The following is a 19,258-nucleotide window of genomic DNA, read 5'->3' on the forward strand; positions in this document are numbered from 1 at the left end:
TCGTGTCTGGTTGTTTCTCTAAAGCCACATGTAGATCCTGAGAAGCGTCTAGATCCTCGATTGCCAAGCATGGAAACACATCAGCCAACTTGCAATTTCTCTTCAGTGTGATCGCTTTGTCAGATGGGTTCACAACTGTCATCGGCACCCATCTATCACCCCAGAGAGGTGTGACAAGACGGCCCACTAGAACACCTCGTGGCATGGCTTTGGAGTTGGTTGGCTCTACGACAACGGTGCTTCCAGGTGACATCGGCACACTAGCAGGGAGTCTACCCCAAACTAAGTGTTCATGCCTGGGTAGGAGTGTCACTGCTTGGGTGAGCTTGACAGTGCCAATTTTGTCAGGAACCTCACTCCCTCTCCAGCGCTCGACATTGGTGAACATTGACAAGAACTGTTCAATATCGGGGTCAGATTGATGCTCAGGTCTGGATGCCATGTTCCAATAGTCAGTATCACCCTTCAGAACACGAATCACGTGTTTGATGATATTTGAGCCCAAGATGAGGTCATCATGCTGGCCAGCCACAACCAAGGTAGGTACGACACAGCGAGCACCGTAAAGCTGCATCTCCAAGTCATAAAAACCCTCAGGTCGAGTCTGCAGACCACCACAGCCAATCAAAACGACATTTCTTCAGGGTGCTGCTTCTCAGGTAAAACACCAGCAGAGCTGAGTTTCTCTACTGCACGTTCGCTGATGCTACATGCCATAGAGCCAGAGTCCAACATGCCTTTAAGCTGCACACTGTGATTGACAAGGACCGGAGCATAAAACAACTCACTGAAAGCTTCGATCTTCTGTGTGGCTTGAATGACTATTCGGGTCCCCTTAGGCGCTTTGGCACAGCAGTCCTCATATAGATGAGCTGGGTCTTGTGTATCCGAGAGGGATTCATCCACAATACCCACACCGCCCCCCCCCCAAGGTGTGGGTTTTCTAGTTTAACTGTTGGTTCTGTCCACCAGCGCTGTTGGCAGGTTGAAAGTGGCGCTGGTTGGTCTGATCAGGGCAGTCCCTCTTCCAGTGACCAGGCGATAAGCATTTTAAACACCTGTTCTCTCGCCTGCAGTGAGACAATGTGGAATGATCAGAAGCCCTACAAACCCTGCACACCTTTTGAGAAGAGTGAGGCACTGTGGCTTGAGCCCTGGGGTTAGCTGGCACTTGTGTATGCTGTGTAACCAGTCGGTCTAATAAGTTCACCAAACTCCTCATGCAGACATTGTCAACACTCAAGTCATGGGTACCGGAGATGGTACAGACGGCACAGTGGTGTTTGGGACTGGTGTATCATCAGCTACAGGTACATGACACTGAGAATGGGCTTTGTACTCTACCATGCTCGGCCTAAGTGGCCTAACAGTCGCAGCTTGAGTTTTCTGTCCCTGCATGTGTTCATCAAGCCTCTCTTGGATCTCATATGCCGACCATTTCTCCGCAGACTTGAATTTGAAAACACTTGCAAGAGATTGGTCTGGGCAGTGTTTTATAAACATCATACTGACCTCATGGCCTGGGTCATCAATACTTCGGCCTTGCCTTTTCAGATATTCATCCGCTACATCAACTGTTTTATTTAGCCTTATCCAATATTCCATAGCATCCTCACCTGGCATGGGCAATGTATTGTAAAAATCTGCCAAAGGCATGCTTGAGTATGTCAGTTCGCTGAAGAATATCAAAAATCACATGGGGATTTGCAGTGTGGTTAATAGATGTGTTGTTACGCAGCTTTATCCTGACCACATCCCCAGCTTTGCCCATAAGCTTTGCCAAGACTTCCTGTGAATGCTCATGTACTGGAATAGCTCGTTTCTTCAAATACAGAGTCATAAGATTTTCCCCACTCATGAACTGTGAATTTGTCTGAACTACCACCCCTGAATATGGGAGGCTCCTTCGCATCTGACTGCATGACAACCTTGACGTTAGGCAATGTCATCTCTGAGGGCTGTACAGGAGTACTATTGTTGTGTGCGCACCTGTCAGTTTGCAGCTTAGCTGTAATGGAATCACCTAGCTTCTCAGCTAACTGTGTAATGAGTGAGCCTGACGCCTGGTTCACACTGGATGTGGAAGCGCCGCGAATAGACGCGTAGCGGAGCCCGCTTCCATTCGGCGCCCCTGTTAAGCTATGGTGTCGTTCACACTGGACGCGGAGCGCCGCGAATACGCGCGGCCCTCCCGCACCGTGAAGCGATCGTTTCGGCGTCTGCTCTATTTTTTGCGCGTGCCGCGAGCGAACGCGTCAATTCTGGCAGGAAATCACACAGAAGAACACGAGACAATCCGGTCAATTTTCAAAATAAAAGCAATTTTCAAAATAAAATACCGCGATTGACAAACGCGATCATATTTGTGTATCTAAACTCGCACTGGGAAACAGGAAGAGACATTACATTTAATAAATGTGAAGAGTAGATAAAAAAAAAGTGTATTTCAACGGTATATCTGCACTACTACTGTCTACTACCATACACTCTCTCTGTCTGTGTGTGTGTGTGTGTCCCTCTCTCTCTCTCTCTCTCTCTTTCTCTCGGAGAGAGAGAGAGAGAGAGAGAGAGAGAACGGATAAATACAAGAAGTGTACAAACGTCTTGGTTACAGAAACATGGTGTATTAATTGTACGGGGTTTAATGGAAAAAAATAGCTCTGAATGAACAACAGCTGAGCAGAAGCGCTTGTCGACCGCCGCGGAGAAATACGTGTCTGGTCTGAACGGGGTGTGCGCGGATCGCTCGCGATTTTCGGCGGCGCGCCGCACCGCGGCGCTTCCGCGTCCAGTGTGAACCAGGCGTGAGTCTGGAGTCTGCTCGAATTGGTTTGGTATGGCACGATCTACATAACGTGTAGAGGTAAGCTGCGGGGTGTGTAATGCTGTGACACTAGGCCCTGGTGTTCTGGGCTCTAAGGGTCGAAAGAACAAACCCCTCCCCACACCAAACTGGTCCACAATAGAGTCGCGCTCAGCATTGTTACTTTCACCCTCAACAAAATAAGTGTAACCCTCTGCCATATTTCAGTCACTCCATACACAGAAAAAAAATATGAGAAAAAAATAAACAATGAAATTAAATCTGAATGGTTAAATAGGAAGAGCACCAAATAACAGATCTGGATAATCACATCAATCAGCAATTAATTGCACATGAGTAAATCACTCTCTTAGATGCTGTTCTATTGACAAAGACAAAAAAAAAATAAGCATCAGGTTGCAATCCAAGGAAATACCTGACCACGGTGAAAGGTGAGTGAATGCAGCTTCCCACGGCGAACGAGCTGACGTCGATCTTCAGACCAATCCTTGAAAGGTCACGGCACCATTGTAACGGGCGTGCATTGTCTTTAACAGTTTACATCAGGTTTGATGCACGTCCGTTAACCTTTGTATGCTCTGCGTTGTGTTCTGTCGAGTTGAATGAAGGAAGGACTCGTACCACGACTAGTTGCTGGTTGCTCTTTTAATGAAGGCAGAATGGTGGATTTGTCTGTACAAATAAACAGAAAAACATAGGCTCTGTAACATGCAGTCTCCTCCACAGCACACAGGTCTCAAGCTCCTCCTCTCAGCCAGCCTGGCGCGAACTGCACATGACTGATAGACCTTAGTATTAACAACAAAAATACTTTTAAATAAAAATGTGAAAATGAATTAAATAAATTATAAAATGCAAAATTATTTGATAACATGAATTTCTTTTACATGCTTAATACAACCAGTGTAAACATTATGTAAACGTTATACCACATGAATTATAATGAACATAATGCACATACCTGTACAAATAAACAGAAAAACATAGGCTCTGTAACATGCAGTCTCCTCCACAGCACACAGGTCTCAAGCTCCTGTTAGCAGACAAACACACAGAAAACCCCGTATATCTTGCAAAACGTCTGTTTACAAGGTTTATATTCAATTGACACTTTAACTGCATGTTCACAATCTAGAACCTAACATTTATACATGCATAAAACAAGGTTTGCGTTGCCCGAAACCTGAAATAAATGTTTAACTATGACGAGCAAAATAATACATTACCTCCTCTCAGCTAGCCTGGCGTGAACTGAGAGAAGCACTTGGATGACGTCACAAAGCCTGCGACCTCTTACAGTGACAGTACAGGTATTAACACCTCGGTTTGAATACAACATTCAAGCATAAATATAGGCAATAAAACGCATCTTAAACATATAGAAAACAATCTTTATCAGGATTTGGTGACATTTCAACCATAAAAGTAAGGATATATTTTCAACCCGGTTACACAAACAAAACAAAAAGTGGAGGAAGTCTGGACCAGCCGTGCAGTGGACCTTCGGATCCAGAGCTTCCTCCCCCTAAACTAAAGATCCCCAACACAACTAAGCTGAAAAGAAACACAGGAAAACCCAGGTCCAGCCTCCTTCAACTTAACTAACAAAAACAGGAACCACAGGGCTGATCTGGATGCCCCTCGGCCAGGCTGTCAGCAGGTCTGCGGGTAGAGGCCAGGCGCACTGCAATCTGCTGCTTTTCACAGGCAGACTCCACCCCCTCATCAAGAAAACCTGAGAGTCGTTTAGGGAGAGAACAATAGGAAGGTGTAGGGATATAAAGGTACCAAAATAATACTGTAGCGAGGTAAAGTACCTACACTACATATGTATGTAAGGAAACTATGGACAATATTAAAATATGTATATCAATGTGTATTAATATACAATTGTATTACCTGCTCTCGTAAAAGGGGCACCATCTGTTGGTCAGACAGAACTTTATAGAGTCATTTTAATGACTCTAATGACCACTTATTAATTAGTTAACAATTAATCAATATCATTTAATAAATCAGTCTCATTTCCTCAGATCATAACTTCTTGAAATAGGGCTCTGTATTCTGCTCAGAAGAAATATCCACGGACAACGACTTTATGCTTTAGGGGAATTTATTGACTAACTAAGGATTAAACAAAGGGAATCAAAGAGTATAAGTGGAATCAACATAAACACACATAAAACACAAGAAGTATTACTGAAAGAAACTGATTAACCATGAAGATAGGGAGTTTGGCGATAAGGACGAGTGTGTGTTTCTCCTAAGAATTTGGACTTTCTTAGTAATAAAGCCTGATGCCTCAACGGATATAAAATATTAGAGAACGCTATTAATAGTTTCATCATTCGCTTCAACTCTGGTCACCAACTGAGTGTAGACTGTGTCAGTCTTACGTTCTGCAGTGTGGTCTCAGCTTTTCCTCGGAACCCCAGCAGTCACTCTTCCCGTCGGTGAATTAGGGCATTAGGGAATTAGGCTTCGTAGGGACTCTTAGTTGTTAGGAGTAACATTGTCACTTATAGTAACAATAACCCAAAAATGCAAAAAGGAGGATTAACGGCGAAAAAAAGGAAAAAGAAAAGAAAATTAAGTGAAGCAAAGGGGAAGAAAAGCCAGCCAAGCGTCAACTTTGACCTCAACCCCCCTCTCCAACCCTACTCGACGAGCTATTGGAAATGCTCTGTCTTTATGCTACACGCAGCGGGCGTGATTTTAGTTGAACCCGATCCTGAGGAGGGGTGCGTCCAGGAGGGCCTCCAATAGAACCACTCGTAATGTGATTCCCTAAATGTTATGCTGATCACAAACAATCTCGCCCTTATGGTCAAAGTTGGCTCCTTCTAACACATTGCATATAGTTCTCACACAGAATGATAGGTCAAACAAATGAAACATGAACTGTAAATATTTCTCTGTACAAATCATTTTGAACAAACATTTTTTTGGTAGAGTTGAAAGGAACTTTTGATCCAACACACACAAATGCAAACCTATCAAGCTAGCCCAAACAAGTTTGGTAACTTAGTAAGCATTTTGTCCTCGGTGATGCGGGCAGATTGATGAGCAAACATATTTTCCCTCTGACTGCATGAGTGCAGTAGTAAGTCCATCATGATGACAATGTTAAGTTTAGCATTTTTGGTAACTTCTCTGTTCTTCAGCGTAGAACGACGGGAACTTCGCTAGTATGCTTATAATTCCTTAAAGGAGTCATCACCAGGAAATCGCAATTTCTCTTGTTAAAACATGCATATCTGTGTTTGACCTCAGTTGAAACTTGCCTGAAAGGCTGGAGTTTGAAAGTGGCGCCGTTTTTTCGCTTCTGCTCTTTTTCCGAACAGGAATAGCACACAAGGGTGTGCATTCCTAAAGCACGAGATTTTGATTCTGCGCCTACGGTGACGTCACCGTGGAGGCTACTTGCATAAGCCCACCCCTCTTTCACCACCCAACCCCCCCCCCGTCCGCTACCTGACGTCCTGCTGTAAACGTGTCTCTTCAACCGTCTCTGGCTCTTCACTCTCCGGTTCGGGTTCCGACTCTGGTTCGTACATAAATGCCTGAATTCCGTAAGGTTCGTCATTTAGTGTGTGCGCCATGACAGGGGGCTGTTTATGTTTTGGAGTCTGCATGCAGGCAAGCCCCCCCGGCTCTGTCCTTCCTGCGGCGAATCAACGCGCGCCTCATTACATATTATACAATGCACATCCGGACCAGTTAAAACCTCGCGCGTAATCTCGCGTGATAAAATCGCGGTACGAAAAAGGGTCAGAACAAGCTCAATGTTTGATTAAATTTTTTTTTTTTTTTTCTAATAAGTTTTACGAATTGATCCAAAGCGATCCAAGGGGGGCTGGATACGTATAAAACCAGGTTATGACTCCTTTAATGATTATTATTAAATTAATATTGAACATATATCTCATCCTTTTCTTGGTTTGGTCTAAATTTAAACATGATTAGCTTAGTTCATGTGACCTCTCTCTGCATGTCAGCATGTCTTCGTTTTCAAAGACCTGGTCGTTAGTTTATTACTCCAAGAGGGGAGGAAGGGGTCTTCAACATGACTTGGGAACAAATAGTGAGGATAAGGTGTAATCTTTTATACTTCAATAAGGGCTCTCTGTAAAACAAAGGTGTTAAATCAGTTTCCAGTTGTGTTTAGGTGCCTCAAAGTCTGGTGTCTCTGAAGGTCTGTGTCCTCCCGACCTTTGGAGATGCGTGGAGATGTTTTTGATGCTCTGGGGGTTCATAAATCCTCTAACCGGGCAGCTTTTGCGGCAATAAAGAGGCCTCACATTCCATGGTCAGTCGAGTGATCTGGACCTGATTGTTTTCTCATCTGGAGGGAATAGTTAATTTTTTTGTTCATCAATTAAATTAAATCCAGGAAGGGGGGAGCGCTTAACAAAGACCAGAGGTGGGACCTCACTTGCAGAAACTAAAAGCAACATCTGCCATTTTTCTGTGGAGAAAGCTGAAAAGTAATGAGAATGGTGGAAGAGCGATTTCTCTGGTAGGCGGTGTTCTTGATCAGTGGTAGTGGCCTGCTGCTGAGCTGTGCATTGTGAGAGTTATTGTCTTCCATCCACATGTGCCAAAAAGTCACTGTCTGCCTTTCCTCGGTCAAGAAGGCACCAAATTTGAAATTTATTTTACATTTCGACTACATTTATGACCCACTTTCAATCCAGATTCATGTTCCCACCAGGGAAGTATGCCTTTAAATGCAATCTGTAGTTATTTAGAGGGAATGTGGCCATGTTTGATGTTAATTTTATAATTGTTTGTAATATTTCAGTCCTGTTAATATGTTTATATTTCTCTCTCTGTAAAGACATGTAAAGTGTTGTTTTGTCTCTAATTCGTCTGTGTCAGTGCTGCTGCTGTGAGCAGTCAGGACGAGCTGCAAGGGTCAGAGGTCAAACCTGTTGCCTTACCAACAGCAGAAGACCGAGGTGAGACATTTACAGTGTTCCAGCAGTAAATGAGAGAGTTTGTTCAAATTCACATTATTGTACAGGGAATATTGATATTGAAAGTTAAATTGAACCCTGAAAAGGAGAAAGAGGACCTGAACCCGCTGTTTATAGAACCAAAAACATGGGGGGAAGTGGACCATGTGGTTTTTGTAGTCCATCATTGTAGTTTCTCCACTGCAGACCCACGTCAATCATCATCTGTCAATCATCATTTGCCAATGATCACTACCTATCACATTATAATGACATGGACTAGTGAAAGTCCAGTCAGATCCCCTGGGCACCTCGATGCTTGTCCCCTAAATCCTGACGACCGCAGGCTTGATTTGATTTGAAATGTTTGAAAGCGGGTCTCTGATTGGCTCCTCTCTGTCTGCAGGTGGGTGTCTGAATGGCCACGCTTACCACCAACCAGCTGATCAGAATGGGGCGGGGCCAATAGGTGGAGGTGACAGCTCTTCAACCCAACAGAGCAGCCAATTAGAGACGACCAGTTTCTGTTCCTCTGAGGAAGACTCAGGAGGAAGGTCTGTGACACACACACACACACACACACACACACACACATACACACACACACACACACACACACACACACATACTCACACACACCTGAGGAACTGGCTCTCCTTTGTTATTAAGTTGCCCGATGTCCAGGGGGCTAGTGCATCTAGATAAGGGATTAAGCTGGGATTTCCTAGTTATCCCTGCTGAAGTGAGCAGTGATCCGGTTGCATGAAAGTATGTCTCATATGTTATGGCATAAGTTACCATAGAGATTTATCCTGTGGAGCTAGCCTGCTCCAGACCAGGCTAAGACCAGCCAGGATCTATCAATCTGCTCTGTATCTTATGTGTTCATGACAATTTTCCCACAGCTGATTCCATGTTACATCCAGTGGAGTAGACTGCTGTCATTATTTAAACACTGTGACCACTATTTTACATTCAATCATATTCATATATTTTATTACATTCTATATGCAATCGTCATGGTAACAGTTATAAATGTGTTCAACTGTTCATAATGTTCAGTAAAGGTTTCCATCGCACATCAGTTTAAGACCGGGGGTCCGGTTACCAGACTGTCCCCCCTCGCTCCCTCTCTGTGATTCTGGATGTGATGTATTGATAAACCACTGGGGGTGCTGTTATAAAGTGTGAGTTCGCCTTGTATGTTCCTCCCCAGCCACCGTACCTGTCAAAGTTGTTTCATGTAGTATTAAAGCTCCAGATTAAAGTGCTACAGTAACAATATAACATCGTCTGGTTCAGTAAGCCACAGTACTTCTTTTTACGGAGGAGCTTAAACACCTCATAAGCCTCCATCAGAAGCTCTATCTATTTATAAATAGAAAAAAATGTCACATAACCTCCCTTAAGGGGCAGGCCCCCTGCATATTTCCGCTGCCTACAAATCTTAAATCAAACATTCTTCAGGCATGTTACATGAAGATCCCGTTTTTCTAAGAATGTTCTTGTGCATAAACATTTATTAAAATATTAAAGATCCCATATTATACTGTTTTTCATCAATTTCACACAGCTGTCAGAGGTCCAACAACACTGGATTTGATATGCATTGCCCCAAACCCATCCATGGTCCTGAATTTCAGCTGTCTAAAAGTTGCTCAAATGAGCTCTGCTGAGAACAGGCTGCTTCTGTGTCTGCACCTTTAAATGCTAATGAGCTCCGTCTGTCATCGCCTACTCGGAGAGAGACCTCTGTCCTGTATTGTGGGGACAGATCCTTTTATGAGGATCAGTGTCGAGGCAAAGCCAGCTTTGTACAGACCCTCGTTACTGAAACGGTCCGATGTGAAGTGGTTAGCACACACATAGAAGCTAACACGGACCGTAGCCGTAAAAATGAAATGCAAGAGACCAGACCCGGACCGCCGTTCACAGTGCTCTGAGGCTAACTAATGCCTTAATTGAAAAATATGGATGCCATTTGTCAAATACCTGCAATATTAGCTTCCTAGATCAATCCATTTTATTGTGTTCCTGAAGATGGAAGAAAATGCTTTTTTCCAATTTCAAAGGGTATATAGATCTACATTTAAGATATTTTCCAGCTAAATCTGAGGCGGCGACCTGGGGAGGTTCCAGAAATGTTGGTGAGTTGGTGTGGAATGACCCATAATCAACGCGCGCTCAAGAACATTCTGACATCTTCAGAAATCATGAACTGTGCTGCATGTACAGTATTGCCGCTCACCTGCCTTGACTCACATGAATTTAAGTGACATCCCATTCTTAATCCATAGGGTTTAATATGACGTCGGCCCAACCTTTGCAGCTATAACAGCTTCAACTCTTCCGGGAAGGCTTTCCACAAGGTTTAGGAGTGTGTTATGGGACTTTTTGACCATTCTTCCAGAAGTGTATTTGTGAGGTCACACACTGATGTTGGACGGGAATGCCTGGCTCTCAGTCTCCACTCTAATTCATCCCAAAGGTGTTCTATCGGGTTGAGGCCAGGACTCTGTGCAGGCCAGTCAAGTTCATCTTTACACGTGGCACAATGCAGTTAGACAAGTACCGTTGTCCTGGCAATGGCCAAACCCAGACTCGTCCATCAGATTGCCAGATGGAGAAGCGTGATTGGTCACTCCAGAGAACGTCTCCACTGCTCTAGAGTCCAGTGGTGACGTGCTTTACACCACTGCATCCGATGCTTTGCATTGCACTTGCTGATGTATGGCTTGGATGCAGCTGATCGCCATGGAAACCCATTCCATAAAGCTCTCTACACTGGTCTTGAGCTAATCTGAAGGCCACATGAAGTTTGGAGGTCTGCAGCGATCAGAGATGGACAGAGTACTCGACCCCAGTACTTGAGTAAGAGTACTCTAGTAGTAAAATGTATGGTTCTAGGCTTAACATAGTTAATAAATATTTGTGTAAAAAAGTCTTTGGGGGTTTATGTCTTCTTGCACCACCAGTAAATACCAACCACTGCTATGCACTATACAGTCACACAAGATAAGTAAAATATAATACAATACATATACCTTTAACTAGTATGACTAGATTAACATAATGTATCTTACATTGTAATATTGCCAAGGAAAATGCACTGTCGTAGCCATGTTTGATGCTGCATCGAACATAGCTCTAACATTTTCTGAAAGTTCCTCCGGATCATTATCACACTCAGTCTGAGACTCAGCCATTGTCGCGGTTTTGTGTTGACAAACACAGTCGAGAACGTGGTTACTTTGGCGGTATCCTTATGGGGAGGGATTACATATTTCCGTTTTTACGTAGATCCCAGTGGAGAGCGTGCACTGTGATAGCTTTTCGTCTTAGACACAGCTTGTGTCCAATAGTATTTAAAAAAAAGAGAGAGAGAAAAAAGAGCAGACCTGAAAGTAACGAGTACTTTTCAGCCTTTCTAGAAATTAAATCGAGTAAAAGTAAAAGTATTTGTCTTGGAAATGTATTCAAGTAAGAATAATAAGTACCAAAGAAATCTAATACTCAAGTAAAGTACAAATCCTATGTACTTAAGTACAGTACTTAAGTAAATTTACTCCGTTACTGTCCACCACTGGCAGCGATTGACTCTGCAGAAAGTTGGTGACCTCTGCACACTATACGCCTCAGCATCTGCTGACCCCGCTCCATCTTTTTACGTGGTCTACCACTTCTTGACTGAGTTGAATATTTAGGAGTGAGGACATTTCACGACTGGACTTGTTGCATTGGTGGCAGGCATCCTATCACAGTACCACACTGGAATTCACTGAGCTCCTGAGAGTGACCCATTCTTTCACAAATGTTGGTAGAAACAGTCTGCATGCCTAGGTGCTTGCTTTTATACACCTGTGGCCATGGAAGTCATTGGAACACCTGATTTCGATTATTTGGATGGGTGAGTGAATACTTTTGGCAATATAGTGTATCTTACATTAAAAAGCTTCAGCAGGCGGCACAACACTAAAGTATCGATGTTGTCGAACGGCCTGAAAAAGAGTGTTTGGTTTCATAACTTGAGGGAATGTACTTTCCTTTCCAACAGTTTCCTCAGTTCCTCATTTTGACACTTTCAAATTTGCAATTTTAGTTTCTTTCATTTTTGCATGTTTTGCATCAGTCAATGATATGTTATATTTTATAAAATGCAACGTTGTACATGTAGATAGGTCGGGGTTACTGGAAACACTAAGCCAGAGATGAAAGTGACATGTTGAACTACTCCTTTAAACAGCCTGAACATGTGACATCATCAACTGCTCTCACTGATTTGTCAGTTCGTTGATAACGCACAAACACACACTCAAGTGCCCTCCGGTTGTTTTTTTAACAAAAACTATAAAAAAATAACATTTGACACATTTTTGCATGTTTTGCATCAGTCAATGATATGTTATATTTTATAAAATGCAACGTTGTACATGTAGATAGGTCGGGGTTACTGGAAACACTAAGCCAGAGATGAAAGTGACATGTTGAACTACTCCTTTAAACAGCCTGAACATGTGACATCATCAACTGCTCTCACTGATTTGTCAGTTCGTTGATAACGCACAAACACACACTCAAGTGCCCTCCGGTCTTCTTCTGCTCCAGTAAACCTGTTCAGACTCTGGTCTTCTTCACCTGCTCTGATTGGCTGCTGCAGGTCATGTGACCGGCGTCTGGTGTGTTTTTTTGTCCTGCAGATAAAATAGTCCCTCTGATCTGAGAGCACTAATAATCGGTTCCTGTCCGTCAGACACTCACTTTTCTCTTAAACATTTTTTATATATATATAAGGAAGAAAGAGATTATATCCTGAAGCTGCATTTAATATTTTTAGCATCTTTTTAACATCTATTGTGACATTTTTGCATTCTGGATTTTGGATTGTTAACATTTTACAGATTTATTTTTTTTTATCTATTTTTTTCCTTTAAGAAATGTTTATATGATTTTGTTTTCCAAGGTTTGTATTTTTTTGTTATATGTTCAGAGGTTTTTACTCTACTGTGTTTATGCATTAATAATTAATTATTTTTTTCTTAACACTTTCGCCCCCTTTTTTAAAGGTGTAGCTTATTATGTTTTAGATTTTTGTCTGACTCTGATTAGTATCTTTTAACCAGTATCATATTTATTTTTGCTCTTATATCATTTTTGGATGACATATTTTGACTAAGCGAGTGTGCGGACCACAACCACAGAGCTGTGAATCAGGCGTGAGGTGAGTCACTCCTTCACCTGTGATGTGTTTCCTCTGTTATGTCACACCAGGTTGAGCCAATCAACAGGACAAAGCAGCTCCTCGCCGCGACTTGTCAGGCGACAGCGGCGCCGCCACCGAAAACCCAAAACTCAGCAGCGGATGGAGAGGGTATACACACACACACACACACACACACACACACACACACACACACACACACACACACACACACATCATATGACATTCATGACAGCGTACCTTCATGTTTATGTTGACATTTAGGTTTTAAAGTTTCATAGACTATAAATAGTGATATGTTTGTGTATTCATGCATTCATTTATTTATATGTACAATAATAAAGTGTGTGCAGTTAAATGCTCAGACAACGTCCACATAGAATCATAAAATAGAGAAGAAGAAAAATATAGTAAAAATATAAACATGAATAACAAAATAAAGAATTGACAAAAAAAAAGATAATTAAAAAATAGAAACATTTCAAAGAGGAAATATGAAGAACATGTATATAGATAAACATATGCTTTACAAACACTGTATATAGTGCTCTGTGCAGTAATACAGTAGTTATTGTGACAGTCTCACAGATGAAGCAGCTGAGGACGTGAGACGAGATGAGATATCAAGACAACGTCTTGTTTTATTTATTTTTTATTTTACCTTTATTTAACCAGGGAAGAATCACATTGAGATAGATATCTCTTTTACAAGTGAGCCCTGGCCAAGGCAGCAGCACACAATTAACATAATAAAGACAGACAAGGTAATAAATAGATACATAAAACAAGGTTAGAAATTAAAAACAGGAGCAGACAATTTGGAATGTTTGGTTGAGATATGACTTTAAACTCAGAGAGTGAAATAAAAGCAGTAAGTTTGAGTGATCTCTGAATCTCATTCCAAGCAGCTGGCGCACTATAAATAAAAGCAGTCTTTCCTGACTCTGTCCTCATTGATGGAATATTTAAAAGAATATATCTACTTGAGCCCAGATTATACTCTTGTCTATTGACTGATAAAAGACTAGTTTTCCTCCTTCCTGTTGCTGTTACAATTAACTCCTGCCAGTAAACCAACAGACCAACACTGTTCACTCATACACATGGAATATCAGTTAAACTTTCAATATTAATATTATCTATGTGCAATAATATGAATTTAACCGATCAGTACTTTGTTGCTATTTTTATTATTTGTTATAGGCCTATATTGCTTGTTTAACTCCCTTATTTTAGTTAATTTTTTTTTACTTATTTGTAACATGATTGAAATAAATAAATAAATACAAATAAAGAATGAAATGGTTTCAACACATTTCGAATTAGTCTGTATGAAAGTAATCAGACTGTCCTCCTCGAGAAAACGACCACATAGGTCGTGTGTCAAGCACCGAATTACGACCATATGTTACGTTTCAAAATAGCGCGCCCTCTAGCGGTCAAGTAAATATCGACACTCCGGTGTCTCAGACGATCGCCCCCCGTCAATCATCGGCAGAAACCCCCCCCACACGTCGACCTAAACCTACCCCCCCCCCCCCCCCGCGCGTGCGCGGACGATCGCCCCCCGTCAATCATCGGTAGAGACCCCCCCCACACGTCGACCTAAACCTACCCCCCCCCCCACCCCCCGCGCGTGCGCGGACGATTGCCCCTCGTCAATCATCGGCAGAGACCCCCTCCACACGTCGACCTAACCCTAACCTTAACCACTACTATCGTTGCGGAAGAATCTCCGCAATACCCTTCCAGAGATCGTATATTTGAGGACGTGACACACGACCTATTTGGTCGTATGAGTTGGAGGGCTTGTTGAAAGTAATTGTTTAATATGCAAGATCAGCATATTTTTTGTTTTCATTACCGGCTGAGTTGTGCGTCACTTTAAATGTTGCTGTTGCAAGGCATTGTGGGCCAGTGTTATATCCTTTCCTTTAGTAAAGGAAGTTCTGGGGTGCAGTCGAATATGCTTAGGAAGGTTCCTAACTGAATAAGTGACCCGGAAGTAAACAAGTGGCCGCCATGATAAGAGCCGTTCGAATTCCCTAAATGCAAAGGAAATGAGCTCCAATGCTTCCTTTCAGAGCTCCTTTAGCATAGGATGCAACGGACCTTTCCGTTTCTATACAAAAGGAAAGGAGATCATGCCGACCCACAATTCCTTGAGAGAGCAACATTTAAAGTGCTGCACATCTCGGCCGTTCATGAAAACAAACTATATGCGTATTTGCATATTTAACAATTCCTTTCATGCAGACATATAGTCATTGGAATTGTGTTGCTAAATGTGTGTGGACAGTGATAATAATGTAATGATATTATTATTAAGGAGACATGAAAGGAAGCAATGAAGCACCCTTACCAGCTCTTATCATGGCTGACACTGAGATACTTCAGGTCATTTATTGTGTTAGGAACCTTCCTCAGAGAGAAAGACTTTTCAACCGCAGCCTCAGACTAAACCTGGAGACTGTCAGGAGGTGATCTCATCAAACAAGTTATTTCTGACTTTATATATCCTGTCTTATCTTTTAACTTTGTCTCTGTCCTCCTGTCTTTCCTCCTGTCTTTCCTTCTGTTTCTGTCTTCCTGTCTCTGTCCCCCTGTCTGTCCTCCTGCCTTTCCTCCTGTCTTTCCTCCTGTCTTTCCTTCTGTTTCTGTCTCTGTCCTCTTTCTCTGTCCTCCTGTCTTAGTCTGTGTCTTTCAGCAGTGTTACTGACTCCACCATGTCCCTCAACGTCATCACTGTAACTCTGAACATGGGTGAGTACCAGAAGTACTCACATAATTTCCTTCCGTGCAGTACTTCCATCTCCCACATATACACATAGAACAGTAGTACAAGTATTATAGCAAAACAGAAGAACTGATCCATTCATTTGACTCTTGTCAGTGTGATCATGTTTCTATCTGCTGTTGTCTTTTACTGTTGTTGTTATGTTGTGTTATGTACCATTAATAAGAGTCATCTGTGTTATTGTCTTATAGTCACAGCTACACACACACACACAATGGTACTGGTAATGGAGATGATAATAATAACAATAATAATTGTAAATGTGTGTGTGTGTGTGTGTCAGAGCGATACAACTTCCTGGGTATCAGTATAGTTGGTCAGAGTAACGACAGAGGAGACGGAGGAATTTATATCGGCTCCATCATGAAGGGAGGCGCGGTGGCAGCTGACGGACGCATCGAGCCTGGAGACATGTTACTGCAGGTACTACTATTACTACTACTACTACTACTACTACTACTACTGTTAGTGGCAGCTGACGGACGCATTGAGCCTGGAGACATGTTACTGCAGGTACTACTGCTACGACTACTACTACTACTACTGCTACTGTTAGTCGCAGCTGATGGATGCATCGAGCCTGGAGACATGTTACTGCAGGTACTACTACTACTACTACTACGACAACTGTTAGTGGCAGCTGACGGACGCATCAAGCCTGGAGACATGTTACTGCAGGTACTACTACTACTACTACTACTGTTAGTGGCAGGCAGCTCATTTCTTTGAGTAACTTACACTTTGACTTCTAAAGAAGTCTCTTATGTCCACTTTTCTTTTAGACATCCTGGCTGCGTCTAATTACCAAACACACATACAAATGTTAATGTAAATGAAACCTCTGATATTACAATCCTTCTAGCTGACGTGAACCAGGCAGAACAAACTCCCAACGCACAGTATCAGACTCCTGTAGGACTCCTGACCGCAGACTAGAAGACCAGTGTGCAAGCAAGATGGAGTGACAGCGGGGACGACCAATCACACAGGCTTCAGCTTGAGCGCCGTTTTCCGCTTGGTCCTATTGCTTGACACGTCTCTTTTTAATATAGCCTTACATTTGATTTTTTCTGCCTTCAATGAAGTAACGCGACACATTTTTTTGGCAGTAACGATAACGGCGTTATAATAATGAGATGAGTAATCAATTAGATTACTTGTTACCAGTGTTGGGGCTAGTTACTTTAAAAAGTAATATATTACAGATTACATATTACTCTCAAAAATAGTAATGCCTTACACTACTATATTACTCCCTGGAGAAAGTAACTAGTTATATTACTAGTTACTTTTTTAACTAGTATCCTGCCCCTATACAGGCAATCGAACCGGGCCGGAATGTCGGGACCCGTGCCCTCAGACCCGGGCGAAAAGTCCGTGCAGCTCAGTCCAGCTCCGGCCGCTCCAGGTCCGCGCAAAGACACAATTGACCTCCGCGAAGCCGGGCTTCGGCTCCGCCGTAGACCCGTAGACCCTCGGACGCGTCGCGGGGAATCCAGACGTTAAATAGACACAAGAACCCAGCCGAACTCGCGGCCCTGATGCCACCAGACCATGGTGAAAAGCCCTCGGACATCGGTCAAACAGCGGCCAGCCCAGCCCCACGCGAGTCCACACAGGCGGACTCTCGGTCGAACGCGAAACGCACACACGCGCAGCACGCAAACCAGCCGGGAAACAGACTGCTGAACACGGCCGAACTCGGCCCACTTGTGCCCACAAATGTAACGCAAGTAACGAGCCCGGAAAATTGTAATATTATTACTATTTTCAGTAGAGTAATGCCTTACACTACTAGTTACTTGAAAAAGTAATCTGATTACAGTAACGCGTTACAAAGTAACGCGTTACACCCAACACTGCTTGTTACTGAAAAAAGTAACGGCGTTACTAACGCCGCTACTTATAACCCCGTTATTCCAATCACTACTACTAATACTACTACTTCTGTTAGTGGCAGCTAACGGACGCATCAATTCTGGAGACATGTTACTGCAGGTACTGCTACTACTGGTACTACTAATACTACTACTACTTCTGTTACTGGAGACATGTTACTGAGGTATTACTACTACTACTACTGGTTCTACTATTACTACTACTTCTACTGTTACTGGAGCCATGTTCCTGCAGGTACTACTACTACTGGTTGTACTACTACTGGTACTATACTACTACTACTACTATTACTGCTACTACACGCATCAAGCCTGGAGACATGTTACTGCAGGTAATACTACTACTGGTTGTACTACTACTGGTACTATACTACTACTACTGTTAGTGGCAGCTGACGGACGCATCAAGCGTGGAGAGATGTTACTGCAGGTAGGCTACTACTACTACTGCTACTACTGGTACTACTAACACTACTACTACAACTGTTACTTGAGACATGTTACTGCAGGTACTACTACTACTACTACTGGTACTACTAATACTACTATTACTACTGTTACTGCAGACATGTTACTGCAGGTACTACGACTACTAATAGTACTACTATAATAATAATAATGGATTGGATTTATATGGCGCTTTTCTAGATACTCAAAGCGCCTGACAGGGTTCCGGGTTCCATTCATTCACACACAGTCATAACGGTGGTAGTAAACTACGATAGTAGCCACAGCTGCCCTGGGGTAGACTGACGGAAGCGTGGCTGCCATTCAGCGCCTACGGCCCCTCCGACCCCCACCTCAAACACACAGCAGTCATACACATTCACACGAGGCAAGCTGGGTGAAGTGTCTTGCCCAAGGACACAACGACCATGACACAGTGACAAGGGCGGGGATTGAACCGCCGACCCTCCGAACATTGGCCAACCCGCTCTACCAACTGAGCCACAGTCGCCCCGAACTTCTACTACTACTACTGTTAGTGCCAGCTGACGGATGCATCAATTCTGGAGGCATGTTACTAGTAAATGGTCCTCATTTATATAGCGCTTTTATAAAAAAAAATGTCAGTAATGACTGACATTCACCCATTCATTCACACACCGACAGCAGAGTCAACCACGTAGGGCCAGCTCAAAAGCCAGCTCATCAGGAGCAATTAGGGCGAGCTCAGCTAGGAGGAGCCGGGGATCAAACCAACAATCTTGCGGTTGCCAGCCAACGCTGCGGTTGCCAGCTCTACCTCCTGAGCTAATCCCCCCTTGTTACTGCAAGTACTTCTACTACTGGTACTACTTCTACTACTACTCTTACTGGAGACATGTTACTGCGGTATTACTACTAGTACTACTGGTACTACTAATACTACTAGTTATACTGTTACTGGAGACATGTTCCTGCAGGTACTACTACTACTACTACTAATACTACTCCTACTACTACTGTTAGTGGCAGCTGACAGACGCATCAAGCCTGGAGACATGTTACTACAGGTACAACTACTAAATGGTAAATGGCCTCATTTATATAGCGCTTTTATCCAAAGCCGGTAAAGGAATG

At 43.0% G+C, this 19,258-nt stretch overlaps 1 protein-coding gene across 1 annotated transcript in view; it reads left to right on the forward strand.

The window, feature by feature from the left end:
- The window catches only part of dvl3b (dishevelled segment polarity protein 3b), a 74,146-nt gene that overhangs the window by 44,720 nt on the left and 10,168 nt on the right, over positions 1 to 19,258 (forward strand). Inside the window, exons 4-8 of the mRNA XM_084019954.1 lie at positions 7,706 to 7,785; positions 8,189 to 8,336; positions 13,051 to 13,150; positions 15,694 to 15,763; positions 16,081 to 16,220. Of these exons, the coding sequence (XP_083876080.1) occupies positions 7,706 to 7,785; positions 8,189 to 8,336; positions 13,051 to 13,150; positions 15,694 to 15,763; positions 16,081 to 16,220 (538 nt within the window). The remainder of the gene's footprint in view (positions 1 to 7,705; positions 7,786 to 8,188; positions 8,337 to 13,050; positions 13,151 to 15,693; positions 15,764 to 16,080; positions 16,221 to 19,258) is intronic.

The sequence above is a fragment of the Eutrigla gurnardus genome (genome assembly GCF_963514095.1).
Source record: "Eutrigla gurnardus genome assembly, chromosome: 10".
Lineage (NCBI taxonomy): Eukaryota > Metazoa > Chordata > Actinopteri > Perciformes > Triglidae > Eutrigla > Eutrigla gurnardus.